Source organism: Eublepharis macularius, chromosome 4 (assembly GCF_028583425.1).
Source record: "Eublepharis macularius isolate TG4126 chromosome 4, MPM_Emac_v1.0, whole genome shotgun sequence".
Taxonomy (NCBI): domain Eukaryota; kingdom Metazoa; phylum Chordata; class Lepidosauria; order Squamata; family Eublepharidae; genus Eublepharis; species Eublepharis macularius.
The window spans coordinates 11,834,591-11,859,745 of record NC_072793.1 but is presented as its reverse complement, the minus strand read 5'-3'; the positions used below and the strand labels follow the sequence as shown (position 1 = coordinate 11,859,745).

Below are 25,155 nucleotides of genomic sequence, written 5' to 3'. Positions count from 1 at the left end.
ACTGCGGGTCTTACAACTTGCTCCCAAGCCACGCTCCCACAAATAGTTGCTTTATTTTTACATCCTTTTAAGTGCTTTTACTCCTGATCTGAACAGAGATGGAGGGGACATATACACAAGTGGCCAAAATTGTGGAAACCTTTTGGGGAAAGTGTATTTTTGAGGTTTGATGGCTCATAACACCACTTTTTGGGGGAGTAATACCATAAAATTATATTATCAATGGAAAGATAATTTAATCAAGAATGTAATGCAGTAACTTTTATGAAGGAATTTTTTTTAGAACAGTAGTTATAAAGAAGAAAATTGAAACACATAGAAAAAATGAGTTATACAACAATTCTCACCATGTCGGTTAATACTTAGTTGGGTAACCTTTTGCTTTAATTATGGCCTTACAATGCCTTCCCATGGACTGGGATCACCATTCACAAAGGGTGACACCTAAAACCTCTCTGCTTTGGCTTCCCTCCGGGATAGGCACTCAGGCCTTCACTGAGTGAGCACGAGCAGCAGAGAAGATACAAGGTCTTCAATATAACCCCCGTGCGGGGGTGCAACTTAATTCCATTTGCCTTTATCTATGCAAAAACAGCTTACTGTCATCAGGGGAGGGATACAGAGACCAATCACAAGAGAGGAACATCAGAAATACTCAAAACACCAGACTGGAGCCAGCAGCTACATAAAACAAGTTTAATATCCAATGGGGGGGGGGGTGCACAGAGATCTTGGTGCATCCAACCGTTCAGGGGGCTGAGAAACACACACATGGGGGGTCATGGCCCAGAGAATGGACAAAATCAGAAAAGGGGGAGATCACTTTACACCAAGCAAAGGGAGCTGGAGTTTTATCTGTGGTGGGGGAGGGGGGGGAAAGGAGTAAATACATATTTGTCAAGATGGGGGAAGGGAGCACGTATTACCAACACTGTTTAGAGGCAGATCATAGAGTTATATGCAGTGAACTGGGTTTGAACTTAATACAATCATTATCTCCCCCAAAATAATTCAGGGGGAGAAAAAAAAAAAGACTCCGCCATTTCTGCAAACATGGAAATAACCTTACAGGAGCCAGAGAACGTTGAAGGGTCGGGGGAATGAGAGAAGGGAGTGACCCGTCAAGTGAGGCAAGACCGATGCAGTTAGCAGCTATGAAAAAATACACCCTAGAGAAGCTTCCCAAGGGAGGAAACAGCAGTTTAATGATGAGGGAAATATTTAACCACTGGGATGCCCCAGTGCATGTGTGTGTACACACACACTTATTCAATGGAAGGTGCACAGCGGCAGGGGGAACGTTTTGCTGTATCTGCATGGGCAGCTTTGGAGAGTAGTGGTCCCAAATCTACTGCAACAGCCCATACCAATGCCCATTAATGGTGGTCCGTGGGGGAAGGGGGGAGCAGACAAAGGAATGCGTGTGTCTCGTTGAATGCTCCAGTGCCATTTGGTCTAAAGGCTGAGATGTAAACAATTCCGTTCCTTAGCAGCACAGAGTAGCTAACTTCATGCATCTTTCATGAAATTCACAGAACAGCACTTCCAGTATTGCAATCTCAGTGTTGCCAGCAGGGGGCACTGTCCAATACCGAGGACGGAAAGACTGCATGGGGGAGAGAACGGGACAGAAGGAAGTCGTATCATCCCTGCCCCACCGCCACCCCCAGGAGGGAATAAAGGAGCCTGTTGCTAATCTGCAGCCCTATATTCTAGAGGGGCTCCAATCTTGCAGTGTGCTAAATCCATTAGTCCCTGCCTCCCAGCACACATTGTGGCTATACACCCCCCCCCCACGCACCCCCTCTACCTCCTGGCTATTTCACCTTGTTTCCCTACCCCGCCCATACCAACAGCACATGAAAATAAGAAAGCAGCTGCCACGGAGTACTGGTCACCTCTGGTCAGAGAGCCAAGTTTCACAGACCACCAAGAAAATACAAAACTGACCAAAGGAGAGAAGAAAAAAAAGGGGGGAAGGCCACAGAATTGGCACCCAACCCCCACTTGCCCGAATCCCTCCCACCATGCCCATATATTTTATTATCTCTATATATATATTTATCACACACGCACGCGCACACACAGAGACCGTGCAAAAAAATCCCGGCAGAGCCAGAACCCAAGAAAGAGAGAGGGGGAACCAAAAGTTGACCCCAACCCACCCAACCCCACAGCAACCGGTGCCGGCAAGGGAAAAGCAAACCCAACAGGGAAAGAAAGGCGGGAGAAGGGGGCTGGGAGAGGGGGGGGGATCAACCCAAAATGGAACTGAGAAGGGGGGCGTAGCCCACCGTTCCCCCCCCACACACACTCATTTCTTGTTCTTCAGCTGGTTAGCCAACCAATCCAAGCCTTCATAGAGGCCGTCTCCACTTGTGGCGCAGGTGGCCTGGATGTACCAGTTGCGGTGGCGCAGCGAGTGCAGGCCCAGCTTGTCTGTGATTTCTGCCGCATTCATGGCATTGGGGAGGTCCTGGGAGGGCAGACAGAGACACACACCAAAAGCATTAAGCCGGCTGCACCCTGGTAATACCGGCAGTCTCAGCCTCACCCCCCTCAGCAACAACAGTCTCCAGCAAAAGCTTAGGCTATAATCCGATCCCTCTTCCTTCCCAGTTGTCAGGCTCCTTCAGACAAGCCTTCTTAAAGGTAAAGGTGCAAGCACGGAGTCATTACTGACCCATGAGGGGACGTTGCATCATGACGTTCTCTTGGCAGACTTTTTGTTACGGGGTGGTTTGCCATTGCCTTCCCCAGTCATCTACACTTTATCCCCAGGAAACTGAGTACTCATTTTACTGACCTAGGAAGGACAGAAGGCTGAGTTCAAAGGCTTTTCTGTTCAAAGGATTGAAGGATCACACTGACTGCAGAAAGGAGGGGTGTTTTCACCCCTTGCTTTGTGCTGTCAGTTAGAATCTATCCATAAGCATTCCTTTAAAAAAAAAAGGTGGAATAACCTTTTTATTAACAAAATAGAAAGGAGTCCAGTAGTACCTTTAAAACTAACCAACTTTACTGTAGCATAAACTTTCGAGAACCACAGCTCTCTTCCTCAGATGCATCGTCAGCTTTCGAGAACCACAGCTCTCTTCCTCAGATGCATTGTCAGCTTTCGAGAACCACAGCTCTCTTCGTCAGATGCTACAGTAAAGTTGGTTAGTCTTAAAGGTGCTACTGGACTCTTTTCTATTTTGCTACTACAGGTACTATAGACTAACACGGCTAACTCCTCTGGATCTATGACCATGGGAAGCACTTTTTATTAACCTGACTGCAAGTTCCTAAGAAGAAATTGTATCTACTTAAATATATGCCTCCTAAAAGGAGATCTATAAAAGTCTGAAAAATGGACACACAACTGGGAAATGAATGGGAGCAGCTCATCATATTAGAAAAGCCTGGAAGAAATGTCCTTCAGCCGTTCTTGATGACGACAAAGACTGAACGAGGCTAGCAAGGAGGGAGGCAGGAGCCCCAGGGAGAAGCAGCAGCCAAGGAAAACTCTGCAGGACATCCTCTCGCACCCACCCAGAGGCACCGACTGAGCTGTTGCTACTAAATGAACAACTGAACCGGTCACATCATTTCAGGGCACGCTCCTTATGGATGGAAGAGGGGTGCTCATCTGCACCAGCAGCTGCAAGCACAGAGCTGTGAGGCAGCGGCAAGGGCTACACAACACACCGGGAGGCTGCCCTAGGAATGCAGAGTCAGCTACCTAAACCACAGAATACTTAAGTGACCTCGTCCTGACAAGGACAGATGGCATCCTTCACTAAGCACCTTCTCTTCTGCAATGCTGAAGCAATGCTACCCAACGCCTGGAGCTCCCACATAGAGATTACGCTGGAATAGTAGCTCATGCTTATCAGCGCTGCCAATGCCAGGGTGCCAGCAAACCAGAAAGCCGTTATACTGGCCCTCTCCAAATGTCAAAGCCAGAAACCTCTCTTGCTCCTGAGAGAAAAGGCAAGCAGGCAAGTGGGGAGGGTGGAATCCTTCCAGGCTCACCTGGCCCATCCCACTCCCAGCAACTCAACCCACAGGAGCAGCCTGGCTAGCTGCCTGCTCTGCCAAGACTCAGAAGCAGCCCCCCTCGCCCATCCTGTACCAACCTGCTTGTTAGCAAAGACAAGGAGAACGGCATCCCGCAGTTCATCCTCGGCCAGCATCCGCATCAACTCCTCACGCGCCTCGTTCACTCGCTCCCGATCATTGCTGTCCACCACAAAGATCAGACCTGCCGCAGAAAAAGAGAGTGGCTGTTTGTAACAGGAGGCAGGGCTCACACGGGGGCCACAGCATGGCGGGCCACAGCCCAGAAGCTGGAGGCTTCTTCCCCTATCAGAAACCCCATTAGGGTGCTGGGACCCCAGGGTTCTTTCCCCTGGAACAGAACCAGGACACCAGGGTTAGACTGAAGTCTGAGACAGGATTTTATTCATTTACTTTATTTACTTTCAGTAGGGACTCAAAGTGTCTTACAGTGTTTTCCTCTTCCCTGTTTTTTTATCTTCACAACAGCCCTGTGAGGTGGATTACACTGAAAGTAACTGGCCAAAGGTCAGCTTCCACGGCAGTGTGGGGATTTGAACCCAAGTCTCCCACATCATATTTATTAAAAAGATTTTTGTGATGCATTTCCACCCAAATAGATATGTTGGTAAACGTGATGTCAGGTCTTGCCAGGTATTTCCCCCAAGCACTTCACTGCATCACTCAGGTGTTTTGAGTTAAAGTTACTTTAATAAAGAAGAATACCAGTATCAAGGTGGTCAGACGGGATCACGGGCTGAAGTGACGCAAGGTAGCAAAGCAAGGTTAGTTATAGGACGAAAGTCCATTAGGATTTTTGGCACGCTGAGCCAAGGAAGAGGGGAGGAGGGAAAGGATGAGCTCTGCTCAGTCTCTTGGGAGGTTGATGTGGTCTCAGCTGGAACTTCCAAGGCCACATTCACAGGCCGGCCAGGAAATGGTAACCAAAACACCTGCAAGATAAGCAGCTAGCAACCAGTCAGCAAAACAGGTTCCCTCTGCACGTTCTCAGAGGTACACTGCAGCAAGAAATTCATAACACATGGCAGATATGCTGGAGGCGTATCTGACATGTGAAAACATGAGAACATTAAAATATCACTTAAAATAATATATACAGCAATTCAATAAAAACATTAAACATAAAAATATACAACTCCAGAACAAAGAGGAGGGTCTGTAACAGTCCTTGCCAAATGAACCAAAAAATTCTTCATCTACTGGTGGAAGACAATGAGAAGAGGGAGACTCCAAAGTGTTGGTGCCATGGGGAGGAGATTTCCAAAGTTTTGGTGCCATAACTGAGAAGGCCCTTTCTCAAGCTGCCATCTGTCGAGGGCCTCCAAAGGTGATGAGAGTATATTCATTTGGGAGAAGGCAATCCTTAAGGAATGTTGGTTCCAAGATGTGCAGGGCTTTAAGGTCAATATCAATACTTTCAATTAAGTGCGAAACCAAATTGGGAACCAGTGTTGACGGAACAAGACTGGATTGATAAGAGTGCCTAGGACCCATTCCAGTCAACACTCTGGCCACAGTATTCTATACCAACAGCAGTATTATGACCCTTACTTCTCTTGGGTAGATTTTGCCTTTAATCTTCCCCTTACACCCTCTGGGTAGTTTGCTGCCACCAGGAATATTATATTCCAAGATTTTTTTATTTAAACGTTCCCTTTAGTAACATGCCTAAGTGTCAGGCTCCTTCGTGGTTCTATGTGGCCCTGAGGATAGGAATGGGATATAACAATGACAGCTACTCTGGGATATAACAAAAACAAAATAAACTTTTATTTTTTCAAGAAGCGTATCGGTTTCATAAAAGTAGTTCTTGGTTCTTAAAGTTGCTTCATTTAAACTCATTCACACAGATCTCTTCTAAGGCTTCACACACAGTTAGCCTCTTTCTCTGACTCAGTATTTCTCACAGACGTGCTTAAAGTTACTCAGGCAGCACACACCTTGCCTGCTTTCTCTTGACTGAATGTTCTTTCCCCACTCTCAGTCTAAAAGTGCCTTCACTCCGCCCACACTCTCAGCCATCAACCAATCATATCACTCCCTCATCCCTCTCTTTCACCCCACTCTTCACCTATCTCCCACCAAGCATTTAAAGACACATGCACACATTTACTTGAAATCATTACAAGCAGCTTCCTGGCAGTCTTCAAGGGCAGCCCCACGTAGAGCACACTACAGTTATCTAATTTAAATGTTACCAAAGAATACAACACAGTGGCAAGATCTTTCCCACCAAGAAAGGGCCACATCTGGATCACCAGCCAAAGCTGGTGAAAGGCACCTCTGGCCACCATCGCCACCTGTTCATTCAACAGAAGGCCCAGGTTCTGGAGGGCCCCCATGGTATGAACCTGTTCCTTTTGAGGAAGTGCAAACCCATCCAGGAGATATCCCATCTCCTGGGTCAAACCTTCCTCCTGTCACAATTTAATTTATTGAATTTCTAGCCCGCCCGCCCACCCTGCAAGCGGGCTCAGGATAGGTAACAACATTAATAATATTACAATGACACAAAAGACAGTATAAAATCAGTAACACAGAATATATAAATTAAAACCAAATCCAAGCGGCAACGTGTGATGTTAATGCACCTCTTCAGGAATTCATTAGGGTAGAGAGGGCAGGTTACAGCTGTCTCAACTGAACAACAGAACAAGGCCACAACAGAGAGATCTCTCTTGAACATCCTACAGCAAGACCAAATTTCAAACCAGCACAAAAATCAAACACGTCAGTTAAATTGGGGCTTCACTTTGTCAGTTTGTTCAGCTAATTAAACCACATTTACCAAGAAATACCAAGAATTTCCACGCAGGATGAGGAGAAATCAGAATCTTGATTGCATAAGGCCAAGAATCCTAAAACAGCAGCAGCTGGATGTGACCCACCGCCTGGAACAAAGCGATTTTATATGCCAGTCTTGCAAGCAAGTCAGTGTAAAAGCCACAAAGTGTAAAAGACAAAGATTTTTGCTAGTCCTTCAGCTGACCAATCTCAAAGCAAGTCATTTGTTGACAGAAGTGGGGAAGTTTTTACAAAATTGCTTTCCTGTCTGGTTGTGAGGCTCTGCCAAGTAACTCTCAAAGTCTTCACTGCATGGGTCCAGGAACTGCATGAGTAAAAGCATTTTATTTGATAAGCTACTAGTTCATTCCCTATTACAATCCTTGCCAGGAATGGCGTCTCTCTACAAGCACATGCATATAGGATTCTAAGCCCAGCCCCAGAGTTTCCACCTCCTTTTAGGAAACAGTGAAGTTTAATAAATGAGCAGCAGGACATAGCCGAGATGATATGTGAGAAACTCCAAGGCCATGAGGCACAGCTTCTCAGGTGAAAGAGAAACTGCAGGCTGAGAAAAGAGATAAGAGCAGGCTGTCACATTCCAGGCAGAGAACAGTTTCTAACATCAGAGCCGCACAGAATCAAACAGGCCTTGCAGAGTATGACAGGAGACATCCTGACATCCTGCCCCCCCAGCTTAATCACTCCCCCCCCCGTTTGTCCAGGTATTTCCTGTGAAAGGGTTTAACCACTTTATCACCATTAACATCAGTGGACTTAACCCATTCAACCTGGCTTTTGACAAAATGCTTCCATTGAAACAAATAAAACACACTCCTCTTCCACTTAAAGAGTCCAATATTTGTTCAACTTCATGATGCAGTTGGCCCCCAATCATGACAGGAGGTGGGACCACCAGCTCTGAATGCCACTTGTCCAGGCCAGGGTCTCTTCTGAGTAAGCTAAAATGAAAAACAGGATGTACGTGTCTCAGGTTCTTAGGTAGGTCAAGTTCGACCGTGACATCATTAATCAAACGAATTACTTTAAAAGGACCTAAATACTTCCAGCCCAGTTTTTTACTTGGTTGCTCCCCCACGAGGTTCTTAGTCGAGACGTAGACCCCATCTCCAGGTTTCAGGCCCCAGGGAGGGGAACGTTTCTTGTCTGCCTGGTTCTTATAGTCCATCTTAGCCTTTTCTAAAGTCTGCTTCACTAAGTTCGGTTGAATTATCATCTTCTTCCACCGTTCTGTTAAATCTCCCACTTCTACCTGGGCGTTCTCACCCAATAGGGGCATGGGTGCCCTTGTGTCACCTGGAATGAAGATGTCCCGATAGAACTGCGGATGCCATTATTATAACAATACTCAGCATATGGCAGGAAGTTGACCCAATCATCTTGTTGGTGATTGAAGTAACATCTCAGGAACTGCTCCAAAATCTGATTAGTCTGTTCCGTTTGCCCATCAGTTTCAGGGTGATGGGCAGACCTGAGTCCTTGTTCAACACCTGTCACTTTCGGTGACTTCCTGTTTGGGATCCATGGAGGTCTAACGCAGCTCCACTTGCGGAGCTGACCGGACTGCCGTTTTAACCGGCCGGCGGGGTGAAAATAGCCCGCGGCCGACTGCTCTCAGGCGGGGAGCAGGCAAAGAACGCTCAAGACCCTAGGGTGAGCTAGATCTCGGACGAGGGGGGGCTCTACACAACGAGTCTCCCCCCGATCCTTGAGGTCCCACCTTGCGACGGGTCGGCTATAATCTCTGCGGCAGTTTTGGGGCCAATTCGGCTGGCATAAGACCTACATACCCAAGCATCGATTGGGGGAAGAAGCTGAGAGGAGAACTTAAAATCGAAACAGCGATTACAACCCGAGAAAAGTGAAGAGAAGGTAAAGATCATTATCTTCTGAGACGGGACAGATTGATAAAAACAGAGAGGAAAAAAAGTAGATTTTTAAACTGCAACAGACTAGTGAAAAGGAGGGGAAGACTCGGCAGGAATCGAATTTAAAAAGAGACTAAGTTTAAAGAAGTTATTAAAGAAATGGGACTATTGTTTTGAATACCTGTGGCTTTGGAGCTGTGAGAAAAAGACACCATCGCGAGATCTGCTGTGGGAAGACGGGAGACAGGAAGTGCGTAATAACAATAGAGTGGCTGGAGAGAAGCGGCCCTTGCTGGAGGGCAGGAAGTAGGGAATCGCCATTTTTGAAAGGGGAAGGGTCGCGGCTTCAGCGGAAGAGGAAGTAGGCCATCTTGGATTACAAAATCATAGAGAAACCATAGAGAAAAGACGCCCGACATTTTGGACTCTTTAAAATTTAATTTCTATAAGAAGACCGGGACATTTAAAATAGAAAAACGTTAAATTTTACGCCACGGAGTTAAGGAAGAGAGCGGATTCGTGGGAGCGAGCTAAAGCAAGCCCCACGATGTCAAAAAAAGAGTGGCAATCGGCAATAGAAAACCTGGATAAAAACCTGGACAAAAAACTTTTAGATATGATTAAAGAACTTAAGGACACGAAATTGGAGCTGATAAAAGAGGTTAAAGAGGTTACACAGACAGTAAAATCGGAGCTGTCAGAAGTGAAAAAAGGTATGGAAACAATACGAAGTGAATTACAAGGAACGCAGCAGAGAGTTAAAACAGTAGAAGACGCGATGGAGAATTTAGCAGACACGCAACAAACAGAGATGAGATTGGTGAAGGGGAGAATGTCAGTTGCAGAAACTAAACATATGGAGAAGCAGCTACGTTTTCGTGGCTTGCCAGAAGTGGAAGGAAAGTCAGCGCAAGAACAGATGACTGAGGTGTTGGCTGAGTACCTGGGGAAGGAGGAGGAGGAAGTTGTGGCTATCCTAGATGTGGCATACCGTGTGAATTCGAGAATAGCAACCCAGAGGAAACTACCAAGAGATGTGATTGTGCAGTTTACAACACGAAATATGAAAGAGAGGATTGTGACAAAACAGTTTCAAGATCCATTGGAGATTGATGGCAAGACGATTATTATAATGAAGGAACTGCCCAGATCAGTGTTACTGGACCGGAAAAAATATAAAGTGCTAATTCAGATTTTGAAGGACATGAAAATCAGGTACAGATGGGAGTTACCGGAAGGAGTGTCCTTTGAGTTTGGAGGGGCCAAAAAACGCATCAGATCTGAGCGAGAGATGGAGCGATTTATTAAGGACAATGAAAAAGACTTACCAACAAGATCATGAGTATGGAGTGTAAAGTATTATCTTGGAATGTAAATGGACTAAACTCACCGAATAAGAGGAAAAATACTTTTCACTGGCTACTAAAACAAAAATGTGACATTGTTTGTTTGCAAGAGACCCATATCAGAAAGCAGGATGTAAAATATTTAAAATCTGGAAAATTGGGCAAAGAATATGTAGCGGCCTCCAACAAGAAAAAAAGAGGAGTGGTGTTGTACATAAAAGAGGAGCTACAGCCAAAATTTGTTATGAGAGATGTGGAAGCTAGATTTGTAGCAGTGGAATGTATTTGGAATTTAAAGAAAGTGTTGGTAGTCGGACTTTATGCACCTAACGGTGCAAAAGAAAGCTTCTTTGAGGATTTAAGGAAGCATTTAGACGATCTTGTATACGACCAGATAATTCTTGCTGGAGACTTCAATGGAGTGACAGACTTGGAACTAGACAAAAAGACTACAACGGCACAAAAGAAAAGAGGACTATTACCAAAGCTTTTTTTTGAGTTGATTCAACAAGAGACTCTTGAAGATGTATGGAGGAGAGAATATCCTAAAAGCAGACAGTTTACTTTTTATTCTGCAAGGCATTCTACATTATCAAGAATTGATATGATCTGGGCCTCAAAAGACTTAGCATTATGGACTAAGGAGGTAGAAATAATGCCTATGGTAGGCTCAGATCACAACCCAATTATGTGGAAATTTGGAAAAAAGAGAAAAAGGAAAGCATGGAGAATAAATGAGGACTTGTTACAGGAAAGAGAGAACATGGAAATACTGAGAAGAGAGACAAAGTTTTTTATACAATACAACGTGAATAAAGAAGTACCAACCAATAAAGTTTGGGATGCTTACAAGGCGGTTGTAAGGGGCATACTAATGGACTTAAATGGTAGAGCAAGAAAGAAGAAAGAGGAGAAAAGACAAGAGATTGAGGAGAAAATAAAAGCCAAAGAAATACAGCTAAAAAAGAGACCAGGGAAAAAGAAGGTATACCAGGAAATTAAAATACTTCAAGAACAGCTAACAGCAATGAGCAATAAAGAATTGGAGTGGAATCTCAAAAGACTGAATCAAAAAGCGTTTGAGGGTGCTAATAAACCTGGGAAGTACCTGGCATGGCAATTGAAGAAGAAAAGGGAAAAGAAGATAATAAATAAAATTTGCGAAGATAACAAAACGTATTTGGAGCAGGCTACCATTAGTAGAGCCTTTTATAAATTTTACGCTAAGCTGTATAATAAAAAAGAAGTAAACAAAGAATCAATAGCGTCATATTTGGAGAAAACCAAACTTCCAGAAATCTCGGAAGCTTGGAGAAATAAGTTGAATAGTGAAGTAACTGACGAGGAAATAAGTAAGGCAATACAATCTGCAAATCTAGGAAAGGCGCCAGGGCCAGATGGACTTACGGCTAAATTCTATAAGATAATGGCTAATGAACTGGCACCATTCCTAAAAGAGGTGATGAATGGGGTTTTAAGGGATCAAAGGACTCCAGAAACTTGGAGTGAAGCGAATATATCATTGATCCCAAAAGAGGGCCAAGACCTGACTAATGTGAAAAATTATAGACCTATATCGCTACTCAACAATGACTATAAAATTTTTGCGAAGATATTGGCGGAGAGATTGAAGGGGTGGCTCTCGGAAGTCATAGAGGAGGAACAAGCAGGCTTTTTGCCAGACAGACAAATAAGAGACAACTTAAGGACAGTGATCAATGCTATTGAATATTATGACAAGCGTTGTGACAAAGAGGTTGGTTTCTTCTTTGTTGACGCTGAAAAAGCGTTTGACAATTTAAACTGGGACTTTATGTTTGCCACTATGGAAAAGCTACAATTGGGAGAAAGATTCATCAGAGCAATTAAGGAAATTTATAGAGACCAGACTGCAGCAATTGTGGTGAATGATGAATTGACCAAGAAATTGACGATAAGTAAAGGAACAAGACAAGGTTGCCCGTTATCTCCATTGTTGTTCATTTTAGTATTGGAGATTCTGATGATACAAATACGTCAAGATGATGAAATTCGTGGAATAAAAATAAAGGACTATTCATACAAGGTCAGAGCATTTGCGGATGACATAATGTTAATTGTAGAGGACCCATTGGAGAACATGCCAAGAGTGATAGATAAGATCAAGGAGTTTGGAGACTTGGCAGGTTTCTTCATTAACAAAAAGAAGTCAAAGATATTATGCAAAAATATGACTAAGCAGAAACAACAATTGTTAATGGAAACAACGGATTGTGAAGTAACAAGTAAAGTGAAATATTTGGGAGTCGAATTAACTGCAAAGAACATAGATCTATTCAAAAACAATTATGAAAAACTATGGACTCAGATAGAGAGAGACTTGATTAAATGGAATAGATTGAATTTTATCATGGTTGGGCAGGATTGCAGCAGTTAAGATGAATGTGTTACCAAGAGTAATGTTTTTGCTACAGACAATACCAATCATCAGAGACTCCAAACAATTTGAAAAATGGCAGAGGAAAATATCAGATTTTGTTTGGGCAGGCAAGAAGCCTCGAGTGAAAGTGAAAGTTTTACAAGATGCAAAGGAAAGAGGCGGAATGCAACTGCCCAATCTGAGACTTTATCATGATGCAATCTGCCTAGTTTGGTTGAAAGAATGGATGACATTAAAGAACAAGAAACTATTAGCCCTAGAGGGATATAAAAAAATATTTGGATGGCACGCATATTTATGGCATGACAAAGTAAAGGTCAACTCGATGTTCCTGCATCACTTTGTTCGGAGAAGTTTATACATAATCTGGAAGAAGTACAGAATTTATCTACAAGAAGGAACCCCTTTGTGGGTGGTTCCATATGAGGTGATAGACCCGAGAGCTGTTGATAATGAACAACAATGTTTAACGTATAAAGAAATAACTAAAACTGAAGCATCCAAACTTAGAATAAAGACACAAGAGGAACTATCACCTAACTACGATTGGTTCCAGTATAGACAGATCAGAGATTTATATAATTCGGACTCTGTAAAGGGAGGTATACGAATAGAGAATTCGGAACTAGAGCAGACCCTTCTTAAAGAAGATAAGAAAAGAATATCCAAGGTATACCAAGTACTGTTGAAGTGGTATACCGAGGATGAGATAGTTAAAACACAAATGGTGAAATGGGCTATAAACTTTAATAAAGAAATAACAATGGAGGCATGGGAATACTTGTGGAAAACTACAATGAAGACAACGACATGTATTAATATCAAAGAGAACATTTATAAAATGATCTATCGTTGGTACATGACACCAAAGAAGATTGCGCTAGGGAATTTGAATACTTCTAATAAATGCTGGAAATGTAAGAAGCATGAGGGCTCCCTCTATCATATGTGGTGGTCGTGTGAGGTAGCCAGGCAGTACTGGGGTGAAATAATAAGAGAAATGAGTGAAATTTTACAATTTCAAATTAATAAGAACCCAGAACTCCTGCTACTGAACTTGGGAATGGAGGGAATTCCAGCCCAACACAGGACGTTGATATTTTATATGACAGCAGCAGCTAGACTTTTGTATGCGCAAAAATGGAAAGTACAAGAAGTGCCAACTATTGAAGATTGGACTTACAAATTGCTGTATATGGCTGAAATGGACAAGATGACAAGAAAATTGAGAGATCTGGACTCAGGGCAGTTCAACACAGACTGGGAGAAGCTGAAACAATACCTGGAGAAGAAATGGGAGGTGGGAGGAAAACTGTGGCAGTTTGAGAACTACTGAAGTATTGAAGTAGAGGGGGGAGACTTTACCGGGGGGAGAAGAGATAAATGTGAATTAATAAGCAGTCAGATTAATAGATTGACATATATATAGATATATATAGGTTAACAAACAGAACATAGAGAAAATAATTAATTATAAGGACTAAATATAAGGAGCGATTAACTAACAATATTTTCTTTTTTTTCTGACAAGTTTTGTACCAAACTGAATGTCTGAAGATATAGATGGGTCAAATTGATTGACTACGTGAGGAGAGATATTTAGAACTATTATAAAAAGATAGAATGAGTAATATATATAGAGAATAAGTCAAATTGTTTGATATAAACGAATGTATGATCTATATGGTTTATGATATATAGAAATACCTGAAATTGAAAAATTGGGATAAATTGTTTATCTAAGATGGAAACAAAGGCTTACAGTTTGGGCATATAATGTTAAAAATAGTTAAGGATGTACTGCTTAGAATAATGGAGAATATATATTTGTTTTAGATAGAGGAAGCTAATAAAAGTAAGGGAAAGGGGACAAAGGGTTGGAAAGCTGTTGGAAGTCAACAAAAAGGGGGGGGAAAGGGAGGGGGTTAGAGATGAAAAAATTGGGGAAAATTGAATGTAAATGTGGAAATAATGGATTCTAACCCAATAAAAATTTTTCAAAAAAAAAAAAAAAACACCTGTCACTTTCATAAGCTCCCGCCAAAATTTGGCAACGAACTGGCTCCCACGATCTGAAATCACCTTCTCAGGGAAAGAGCGTAAATGCACCACATTCTGCATGAAAAGGATAGCCAGATTTTTTGTTGTAGGCAACTCAGAACAAGATTGCTTGGAAAATAAATGAACTATCACTAGAATTACAGTTTTCCCTTTGCTAGGGGGAAGATCTGTGATAAGTCCATAGAAATCAAAGCCCAGGGTCTGGTTGCAACAGTTCCAGGGGCTTCCTCCCACCCGCTTCTTCCCCATCAAGCATATCTGACAAGAGGTCAGATATTGGGAGATGTCTTTGCTCATACCTGGTCACCAAAATTGTCTCTGAGCTAGATGTAAAGTTTTCATGAACCTGAAGTGCCCGGCCAGTTTGTCATTGTGATATTTCTTTAGCACCTCCCCCAAAGGCTTTCTGACATATATAGCTTGCCAATTCTATACCAGCATCCATCCTCTCCCTTCACCAGAGGATCTTGCAGACCCTCCTCCCCCTCCTTTCACAGCTCCGCCTTGATTTTCTGTACCCAAGGGTGGGGTGGGGTCACCTGGAGATCGCACGCTTGCCGTCGCGTCATCACTGTCCCTCCCAGCTGGGTCAGTGTAAACATAATGCCAATAATCTCCTCCCTCTGACTTTCATGTTGTGGTAGGTGGGACAAGATGTCTGCTAAGAAATTCGAGGACCCGGGGAGGTGTTTGAAAGTGAATCGAAATTTTGAAAAGCACTCTGCCCGCCCGAGTTGTTTCGCACCCAAACTGCGAGGCGATCGGAGGGTCTCTAGGTTTTTTGTGGTTCATCCACACTTCAAAAGTTACTTTTGTTCACTCTAGCCAATGTCTGCAGGATGAGAAGGCTAGTTTAACAGCTGCTGCTTCTTTGTCCCACACGGACCAGTTTCTCTGTCTCAGAAAACTTGTGAGAGACATAAGCACAGGGGTGTAACTTTCCGTGCTCCCCCTCCTGCAAAATCACCCCTCCCATGGCCGTATCGCTGGCATCTACCTGCACAATGAACATTTTGTTTTCATCTGGGTGACTCAGGATGGGTTCTGAGGTAAATAGAGCTTTTAATTATCAAAAGTCTGTTGGTATTCATCAGACCAGGCCAGTTTGGCACTCGGCTTTGTTCCTTCCGAGCCCTTCCCCTTGGTTTTCAGCAGGTCGGTCAACAGCCGTGCAGTCTGGGCAAAGTTCTTAATGAACAGTCTGTAAAAGTTTGCAAATCCCAGGAACAATTAGAGCTGCCATCTGATTTTGGGGACTTCCCACCCCAACACGTCTCGGACCTTGGCAAGGTCCATCCCCCGCCCTCTTTGGGAGACCCAGTAGCCCAGGAAATCCAATTCCTCTTGGTGGAACTCACATTTTGACATCTTGGCAAAAAGTTTATTCTCATAGAGAGTGCTCAGCACTTCCCTCACTAACTTCACGTTTCTCGTAGTTGTCAGAATAAATCAAAACATCATCAATAAAACAACCACTCCCTTGTACAGCTACTTATGTAACACTTCATTAATCAGGTTTATGAAAACTCCCAGAGCTCCTTGGAGCCTGAACAGCATAACCAGATACTCAAGTTGCCCCAGGGGGGTATTAAAGGCCGTTTTCCATTCATCACCTTTCTTAACGTGCACCCTGAAGTAAGCATCTCTTAAATCCAACTTAGTGAAGATTTTCCCTTTAGCCACCCCTCCAAGCAAGTCTCTGATGAGGGAGAGGGAGTAGGCATTTGACATGGACACTGCACTGATTCCTCTATAATCCGTACACAACTGTAAGCCCCCGTCCTTTTTTTGAAACAACATGGGGGCGGCATGGGGGGAGCTCACGGGCTGAATGAAACCTCTTGCCAGGTTCTTGTCAATGAATTTGCACAGCTCCTCTCGCTCCACTGGGTTCATGGAGTCCCTTGGAAAGGGCCTGCCCAGGGATCAGTTCAATAGCGCAATCGGTAGCCCGGTGAGGGGGGGGGGCTCATTAGCCTCCTCTTCCTCAAACACCTGACTCAGGACGTGGTACTCGGAGGGGATCTCTTTAATTTCCTCCTTTGTAAGGCACACAGTCTCAGGCATTGGAGGGGGTTGTCCCCCCATTTTGGATCCCACACATGTTTCTGGACAGTCTTCAGCTGGGAAACACAATTGGCCCACGCTCCACTGAATGTATGGGTCGTGACCAGAGAGCCATCAGACCCCCAGCACTGCAGGGAACTTCGCGGTAGGGCTTACTACAAAGGCTGGGTCTTCCCAGTGACTCCCCATCCCCACTGGTGTTAGCTCAGTCTCGTAAGTGGGAGGGGTCCCCTTCATGAGGGTCCCATCCATCAACTCAAACCTGATAGGCTTGGGTAGCTTCACCAGGTCGAATCCCAACCCTGTTACTAGCCCAAGGGCTATTTACCTGGCTACACCCACAGTAAATTAAGGCCGGATTCTTATACGAGTCTCACTCTTTGGGTTCGCTAAAGTGACAGGGATGAAAAATAAAGCTCCTTCTGGCCCCACTATCTGCGGCACCGGCTCCTCAGGGACCTGTCGGCCAGCACCCTTCACAACAGGTCACCGGCGTTTCCCGCCAGTGGTGCCTCTTCTCCTTTGCTGCTAGTTGGGGTGCCGTCTCTAGAGCCATTGGTCCTTCCATCCACTCTAGCTGCTGCAGCTTCTTTGTTGGGTCGTGCTGTCATTCCTCCCGGGTTGGACCTGCTTAGACCCCTTTTCCCTCTCCTTAGGGGCCTTCTTCACTCTGGGGAACTCCGCTGCAAAGTGGCCAGCTGCCCCACATCTCAGGCACAGCCTTTGCTTCATCCTCTTCTCTTTCTCGGTCGGGGCTGTCAACTCTCTTGGACGCGGCTCTTCTCTCTTTCGGTATTCTGCCGTCCCTTGCCGTTGACCTGCCTGATGCTGGAGACGAAGCAGTTTCACCCCTTGTTCTCTATTTTTGATCTCACACGCCAACTGAATCCACTCAAGCAGAGTATGTGGGTCATCTTGGATCATGGCTTTGGCCACCAAGTCTGGGTTCAAGCCGGCTCTGAAGAATTCCACCTTCACCTAATCGTTCCAATCTTGCACCTTGGCTGCATGCGCCCTAAACTCTGCTGCAAACTCTCATAAAGACTGATTCTTTGTCTCATGCGCTTCAGTTTGGTCCTCGCCCTCTCTTCCTCAAGGAGGTCTTCATACTGCGTCTTGAGTGCACGCAGGAAGACTCTCACAGAGCTCTAGCACTCTGGCCATGTAGAGCGTGACATACCATTTTGCTGCCGCACCCCTCAACCAGGAACTCAGGCAAGTCACCCAGCTGACTTCATCGGGGAAGGTGTGGCTCCATTCTCACAGGAACTCTGCCACTTGCACTAGGAAGTACCCCAACTCTTCGGGGTCCCCTTCAAAGCAAGCTTCCAGCTTGTGTAGTCCCAACAGCTGTTGGAGCTGAGGTCCCAGTACTTCTGGTGGCAATAACGAGACTCCTCCAGGCAGCCCTCCACCTGGAGGTACAGGTAGAATCAGTTGCACTGGCACCTGGGCTCTTCGCCCATCTGGAGGCACTGGGGCTCCTTGCCCGGGTCTGTCAGCTCGGCCCCCTCCCGGGGCGAGTTGGAGGGCAACCCACAGGAAGTCCTGAACATTCCGCACGAAGCTATACATGCCCCCCTTCATTTCCCCCAACTCGGCCGGAAGTTCTTTTGCTGCTCCCAGCAACTCCTCCGGCTCTAGTTCTTTGTCCAGAACCTCCTCTCCCACAAGGAGGCATAGACTCTGTTTAAACAGGCGACTCTGTCTACGATTCAGCAAGTCCATTCCCCTCCTGGCCGACGCCACACGAGGGGTCTAAGCTTGTGGGGTGCCTTCAAACCACCCCTGGAAGCTGAGGTCACTCTTTGGGAAAACGGAACGGGGCAGCGCCCCTCCTTCAGCCAATGTGCTGGAAATCTGTGAAGTTCTGCCAAGTAACTCTTTCAGACTTCACTGCATGGGTCCAGGAACTGCATGAGTAAAAGCATTTTATTTGATAAGCTACTAGTTCATTCCCTATTATAATCCTTGCCAGGAATGGCGTTTCTCTACAAGTACATAATGTATATAGGATTCTAAGCCCAGCCCCAGAGTTCCCACCCCCCTTCAGGAAACAGTTAGCTAAGTTTAATAAATGAGCAGCAGAGATGGTGTGTGAGAAACTCCAAGGCCATGAGGCCCGGCTTGTCAGGCGAAAGAGAAACTGCAGGCTGAGAAAGAGGTAAGAGCAGGCTGTCACATTCCAGACAGAGAACAGTTTCTAACATCAGAGCCGCACAGAATCAAACAGGCCTTGCAGGGTACGACAGGAGGCATCCCGAGACTGACCACCTAAGGCAATTCTTACCTGCTCAGACAGAGACCATTTCTGCTCTTACGAACCTGACAGACATTTCTGTCTGCTCAACAGCTACTTGCGAATTTCATCAACATCTCTAGGTAGCATGATTTACTGCCAAAGTACTCATATAATTAAATATTTCTTAATAGTGCATTTAATTTAAGATCATTCCCTTCTCTTTTCCTGAGAGGTTCCCATGGTAGTCCCTCCAAAGAAAACCCCAGGCTCTTTGGGCCACATGCACTTACTGACGCTCTTGCGTCATTCAATGGTCACAGTATTTCTCTATGGAACTCTGGGATCCACCCACCAGAGATGCTCATTTGCTGCTGGTGACATGCTTGCTTCTCCTAGGAAGCATAGTGTAATGGTTAGTGTATCAGACTAGTATCTGGGAGAGCAAGATTCAAATCTCACTCTGCTGTGGAAGCTTGGTAGGTGACCTTGGGCCAACTGCACTCTCTCAGCCCAACCTACTTCACAGGTATGTTGTGAGGATAAAACAGAGGAGAGAAGAATAATGTTGTAAGTTGCTCTGAGTCCCCACTGGGGAGAAAATCAGGGTTAAAAAAACCAAGCGAGGGCCAATAGTCCCTGGTGGACCAAGTCAACTTACTGTTGAAAAACAAGTTAAAATTTCAAATCCTTTATCCCAAGATAAATATGCAAACAGATCACAATACTTGCTGTCCTGAAGCCAGAGGATCGAGGACAAAGAGAAGGAAACAGAAGCATGGAGCCACCACACCCAACCGCCCACGTATCCCCCTTCCCATACCCTGGGTATTCTGGAAGTAGTGCCGCCACAGAGGCCGTATCTTGTCCTGGCCACCCACATCCCACACAGTGAAGCTGATGTTCTTGTACTCCACTGTTTCCACGTTGAACCCTAAGAAAAGAGAGAAAAGGGTGAGGGCCCAGATTTGCACAGCAGAAAAACTTAGCCTATCCTGTGAGCCAGAGCTGAGGATAACACAACACAAGGCATGCAACGTGCTCAAGGATCACCCATAGCATAAAATGAATATGGGCACTGCTAGGCCCAGAATTCCAGTAGGGAGATCTACTTTGCCTTAAACTGGCAGTTATTTTCTCAACAGCCACCAGTTAGAAGTTTGCTGTAATTTTCATTTCTGGATCACTGGGAAACAGTGCTCACTAGTGAACATGTTGCCATGGAGAAGTCAAATTTAAGCACACGCTGCACCAAATTGTCATATTTCACCCCTTTCCAAACACAAACAGAATCCTAGCTGTGGATTCAGGAAACCCTGGGCTCTAGTATTACTAACACCAGATACTCACAACAATGAATCATTCCTTCAACTTAACCGGACAAAAATCATATGAATGGAAAACCATAAGGTACAACGCAACCTGTTTCTTTCCAGAGGGTTCAAGCATAATACATCCCCCCTCGTGTAAAGAGGCTGCAAAGCAACAGAGCATGTGGTTTGCTCTTAAAATGCCTTCAGAAATATTTTCAGTCCTTCTGGCTTCTGAATCTTTAGCCCTAATGGCTGTCCGGAGAAGTACACCCTTAAATCTTAGACTCTGCTGAACGGCAGAAGGCCTTCAAGCCCAGCTTGTGAACGTCCCCAGAAGCATCAGTCTGGCTACTGTCAGAAACCAGATGCCAGCCTTTCTTAGGTTCTTACTCCTTAAATGGGTTTGGTAATGAAGTTTGTGCTTACGACAAGGCACAGGGCAAAGGTGTGCTTGCAGAGTTAGAGTGACAGCCGCCTCAGTTTACAGTCTGCCAACTCATTTCCCTCCTAGCCATGAACAGAAGGCCAGGCAAGGAGGCAGCCCTTGCCTTGATGCACCCACCTTCTAAAGCCAGGGATGCAGTCTTAGAATCCCGATAACAATTTACATGTACATAAACTATTGGCATCATAGGCCTTTTTTTTGTTCCAAGTGTCACTTCTGATCTAGCTGTTCCCAGTTCTGAGTCACCCTAATTAAGCCTGCAGCGTGCCCCATCAAGGAGGCAACATCAGACTAGCATTAATGATAGGAAAACTGCTGCAGCCCTCTAGAACCCCCCCCCCCTCAGAGTTAGAGATGAATCTCAGGTGCAGTAGGGAAGACTGGGTGGGAAAGTTTCCATGGGGAAGCCGGGTGTTTGCTTAAGCTGCTGCCCCCAAACTGCAAGGACCATATTATCATTGGCATCACGCAGCCATCATATGACTATTTTTACCCTTGAAGGGGGAGGAATACACTTCCGGGCACTTAGAAGAGAAGAGACCATACCAATAGTTGGGATGGTGGTGACAATCTCTCCCAGTTTGAGCTTGTAGAGAATAGTGGTCTTCCCGGCAGCATCCAGCCCCACCATAAGAATGCGCATCTCCTTCTTGCCGATCAGGCTCTTCAGCAGGTTGCCAAAAATGTTCCCCATGGCGGCAGATCCGACAGCACAGGACTTTGCTTTTTTCTGTCCAGTGGGCGTCGAAGGACAAGTCCTACAAAGGTGGAAAGGGTGAGGAATGGGAGGAATGAGAACTCCCAGCATGTCTTGGGAGGAAGTTAAATGGAACTGGAGAAAATGGGACGGGAACTGTTCTGAGATTAGCCAGTTAAGGAATCACAGGGCTAGGAAGTGCCCCCTCAAAGGAAAGCATTCTTAACCTAGGGCAGCAGCGTGATGCATCTCAGCCTAGGCTAGCAACATGAGCGCACGGGAGCATGAGGACGATGGTTTACAGTTTTCTAATGACTAAGGCCTGCTTCACCCACACATGTACACAACATTTGGTTACACATTCAGCTGCCAGCCCTCAAGCGCACAAGAAACTGATTCCACCGAAAAAGAAAAAGGTATTGTGCTCAAGGTAATGCAAGAAGATATGCAATGCTATAAGCAAACTTTCATCTGTGAAGTCGCATTTGTACTTGCCAGGTCTTCGTTTGGGGTTGCAGTTACGAAGTGATAATCACACATACGCACAATCAGCCCAAAGATTCTCATGGAAATCTCTTTCCAAAGAGGTCCTTCTCTCAAGCAGAGGATTTTTCTAGAGGTGAAAGCCAGCTTTCTGGGATTTGAACTGGACTTGCAAGTAAACCAAAAAAAGGTACTAGTTTGTAACATTTCCCCACCAGCCACAGACATTTGTTACTCATTTTTGACAACTGAGCTACCTGAAAATCCGTGCCAACTCTTTCCCCTCGTTGACCAAATCTTCCATGGTTACCTGGACTCAACATTTACTCGTCACTTACATCCAGGTAACTGGCCATTCTCACCTGAAGATGTATCAGTCATGCTGGACAAAGATAATCTCATCTTATCTTTCCAACATCTAATTGCTCCAATATCATGTAAATGCATTAGAAATTCAGGTAAATACATATACTCAGATTAGGTTTGTGCTTTTTCTCCAGAAAGATGTTAATTAAAAAGACTGGGACGAACAAGTTAGAAGAGAGAAAAAGGAAGCAGCCTGTATGACATGTTCTTCTAAGGTCAGCAACTGGCAGCCTCTAGGCTAGGCCAAACCAAGTCTATAGAGGGATATCTGAGTTCTCAGGCACCAATCTAGAAGATCAAGAGGACTCCTGTAGGGGTAGCAACAGATCTTCCTGGCAGATCACTTTCAGACAAGGTTTGGGGTGCTTACAGCAGCGGAAACTTTGAGGAGGATATGTCAGGAACTCCCGGGCAAAATTCGTTTCTAACAAGGAAGCTAACCTCATCCCCCCATACGCATAATGCAAAAAAAGGGCCTAGTTTCCTCCCCCACACCAGTAAAATATTATGATCAGGCTACGGAACTTCCTTACAATTGGTGCAGAGGCTCCAACACGACCCAACAACCTATTGACTACATGAAACCCATCAGACGTCACTTGTAGGAAGCCTACATACTGCCCACAGATCTGCTTTCCAGGTAGCAAAGTGAGTCTTGCGGGGTAGGGAGCACCAGGATCCCTTACATAAGGGCCACTTTTAATTCTGATGCCTGGAAGAAGGAAGGCTGGCTTTGTCTCTCTCATTTGTTTTTAAAGTCCTGTTACAGTTCTCATAGCGTGCCAACAAGGGCAGTCCAGTGGGAACACAATGGTTATCTTGCTTCACACAGCTGCCAGCAAAAACTGAGGTGCGGAGTGACAGGAAATAAGAAATCATCTCACAGTGTCCCCAAGCTCCTGGAAGTTAGTAACACAAGATTGGAGGAAGCCATAATACCAGGTCAGCAATGGTCTGAGAGAATGCACGGCTGAATGCGCAGCTGGTTTTATTCAGCATAGCTATGCCAGAGTGCTTTTAGAGTGGAACACTACAATTCCCAGCATGTCTTGGAAAGTGGAGGTATGAAGTTCGGGAGGATGGGGCACGAAGCATCTGAACGTGGTTGTGTTTCCAGGGGAACGCAGTCCACCAAGAAAAGAGCCGTGCCCCCCAATCTACCAAGTACTCGTTTCCGTATTACTGACCGGAGTCCCAACAAAGCAAGTGACATAGAAAAGAACACAAATATGGCTTATGACTCCGAACGAAACAATATCCCAATCCAGCGATAGCGCCAGGGGGAAGACATCACGTAGTCAAGCACGGATCTATAACAGATCCTTTCTCCTGCGTCACAATAAGGAAAGACAAAACAGAAGGAGGCGAGGGGACATGTGCCAGGCGCCGCCTGTCACTCTCAGCCTGCTGGGCATGCCCCACACAGGGCAGCATTTCTGACTGCTACAGAGCTCAGAGTCAGGAGCCAAACCTGAAGTGACACAAACACCTGGGAAGTCTTGACAATCCCACCACTCGCGCTTTGGGCACACAAGACCTGGTTTCTTCAATTCCAGCCCACAGGACCAACGCCAACGGACCTGGCCCAACGGCCTGGGCTAGCGGCTCCTTCTGCCCCAAACCCAGACGTCTTGGGCCCCACACGCCTCCCCCTGTTCCAGCCACAACGCTGGAAGTGCGCGAAGGGCCCGACACATCCCTGGATCGGGGCTCTGCTGGGCGCCCCCTTCCGCCCGCAGGTCCCCAAGGCCTTTCCTTCGCTCTTTCCCCTCCAGCCTCCCCCAGGCCCGGCGCGTGGGCATCCCCCTCCTTGCCTCTAAAGCAGCCGGGAGAGCGCCGACGCAGCGGCCGCCCGACTCCCTCCCCAGCCGTGCACGGCGCCTGTGCCGAAGTGCGGCCACCCCCGCCCCCGGGAGCCAGCCAGCCACGGGCTCGCGGCAGCGCACGCACCCCGGCGCGCCGGGTCCCCTTAAGCCCCCGCGGGCCGCCCCCGGCCCCGGGGGCACGCGCGCGCCGGCGCGCCCCCGAGCTGCCAGGCTGGGTTGCCAACTCTCAGGGCGCGTGGGGTGACGCGAGGCGGCTGCACCGCAAGAAACCCCCATGCCCACGGCAGCACCGCCCAGCGCGGCCGCTCCCAGCCGGCACGAGCCTTCATGCGAAGCATTCCCACGCTCTCTTTTGATTGTAAGATACATACATACATACATACATACATACATACATATATATATATATATAACCCTCTTGCAAAATATACACATACGATTGCAAGCTATTTATTTATATACAGAGAAAGAGAGATTTCCCTACTGGCGCAATGCCCTCTTCTTCGGTTCCCACTGACCTCGACGGTCCGCCTTCCCCGGCCTGCTTGGCTCCCCGAGCCCTGCTCTCCTGCCGCCCCAATGCCTCCCCCGCTTCCCCCGGCACGCCGCCTCTCCCCGCTGCCCCGGGCCTGCTGCGGCTGCCACCCCCGCGGGCCGGGCCCGGGCACCCACCTGCTCCCCGCCGCCGCCTCCCTCTTCTGCCACCTGCACTGCGAGTCCCCCCGAGCCGGAAGCAGCAGCCGCAGAAACAGGCAGAGCGAGGAGGACTCCAGCAGGCCCGCGGACACGACGCTCTCGCGAGAACTCGCCGCCCCCTCACAACGCCGGGGCGGGGGCGAGAGTCTCGCGAGATCGCCCCCCCCCCCGCCGTCTCCATGGCAGCGGCTGCAGCGATGCGTGGGGGAGGGGGAGCAGCGGCGTTAGACTTTGCATTGAGGGGAATGAGCCGGGAGCCCTTCACAGCAACCCATTGCCGGGGCAATCCTGAACAGAATTACCCCAGCCTATGCCCAATATTTTCAGCGGGCTTAGACTGGCGTAACTCTGTTTAGGATTGCACTGTTAATTTCAGAATAAGCTTTTGTGAGTCAGCGCGCTTCCTCAGGTGCAAGTATGCACCTAAAGACATTCCAGTGCATCTGAGGCGTGCTCGCTTCA

General features: G+C 46.4%; 1 protein-coding gene across 1 annotated transcript; it reads right to left on the bottom strand.

The window, feature by feature from the left end:
• Window positions 1-682: 682 nt before the first annotated feature.
• Window positions 683-24,775, bottom strand: ARF3 (ADP ribosylation factor 3). The gene is made up of 5 exons (XM_054976822.1): window positions 24,670-24,775; window positions 21,172-21,383; window positions 19,691-19,801; window positions 4,122-4,246; window positions 683-2,476 (listed from the first exon to the last, which is right to left on the bottom strand). The coding sequence occupies exons 2-5, from the start codon at window positions 21,317-21,319 to the stop codon at window positions 2,315-2,317; spliced, it is 546 nt and encodes a 181-aa protein (XP_054832797.1). The 5' UTR covers window positions 21,320-21,383; window positions 24,670-24,775; the 3' UTR covers window positions 683-2,314.
• Window positions 24,776-25,155: the final 380 nt, after the last annotated feature.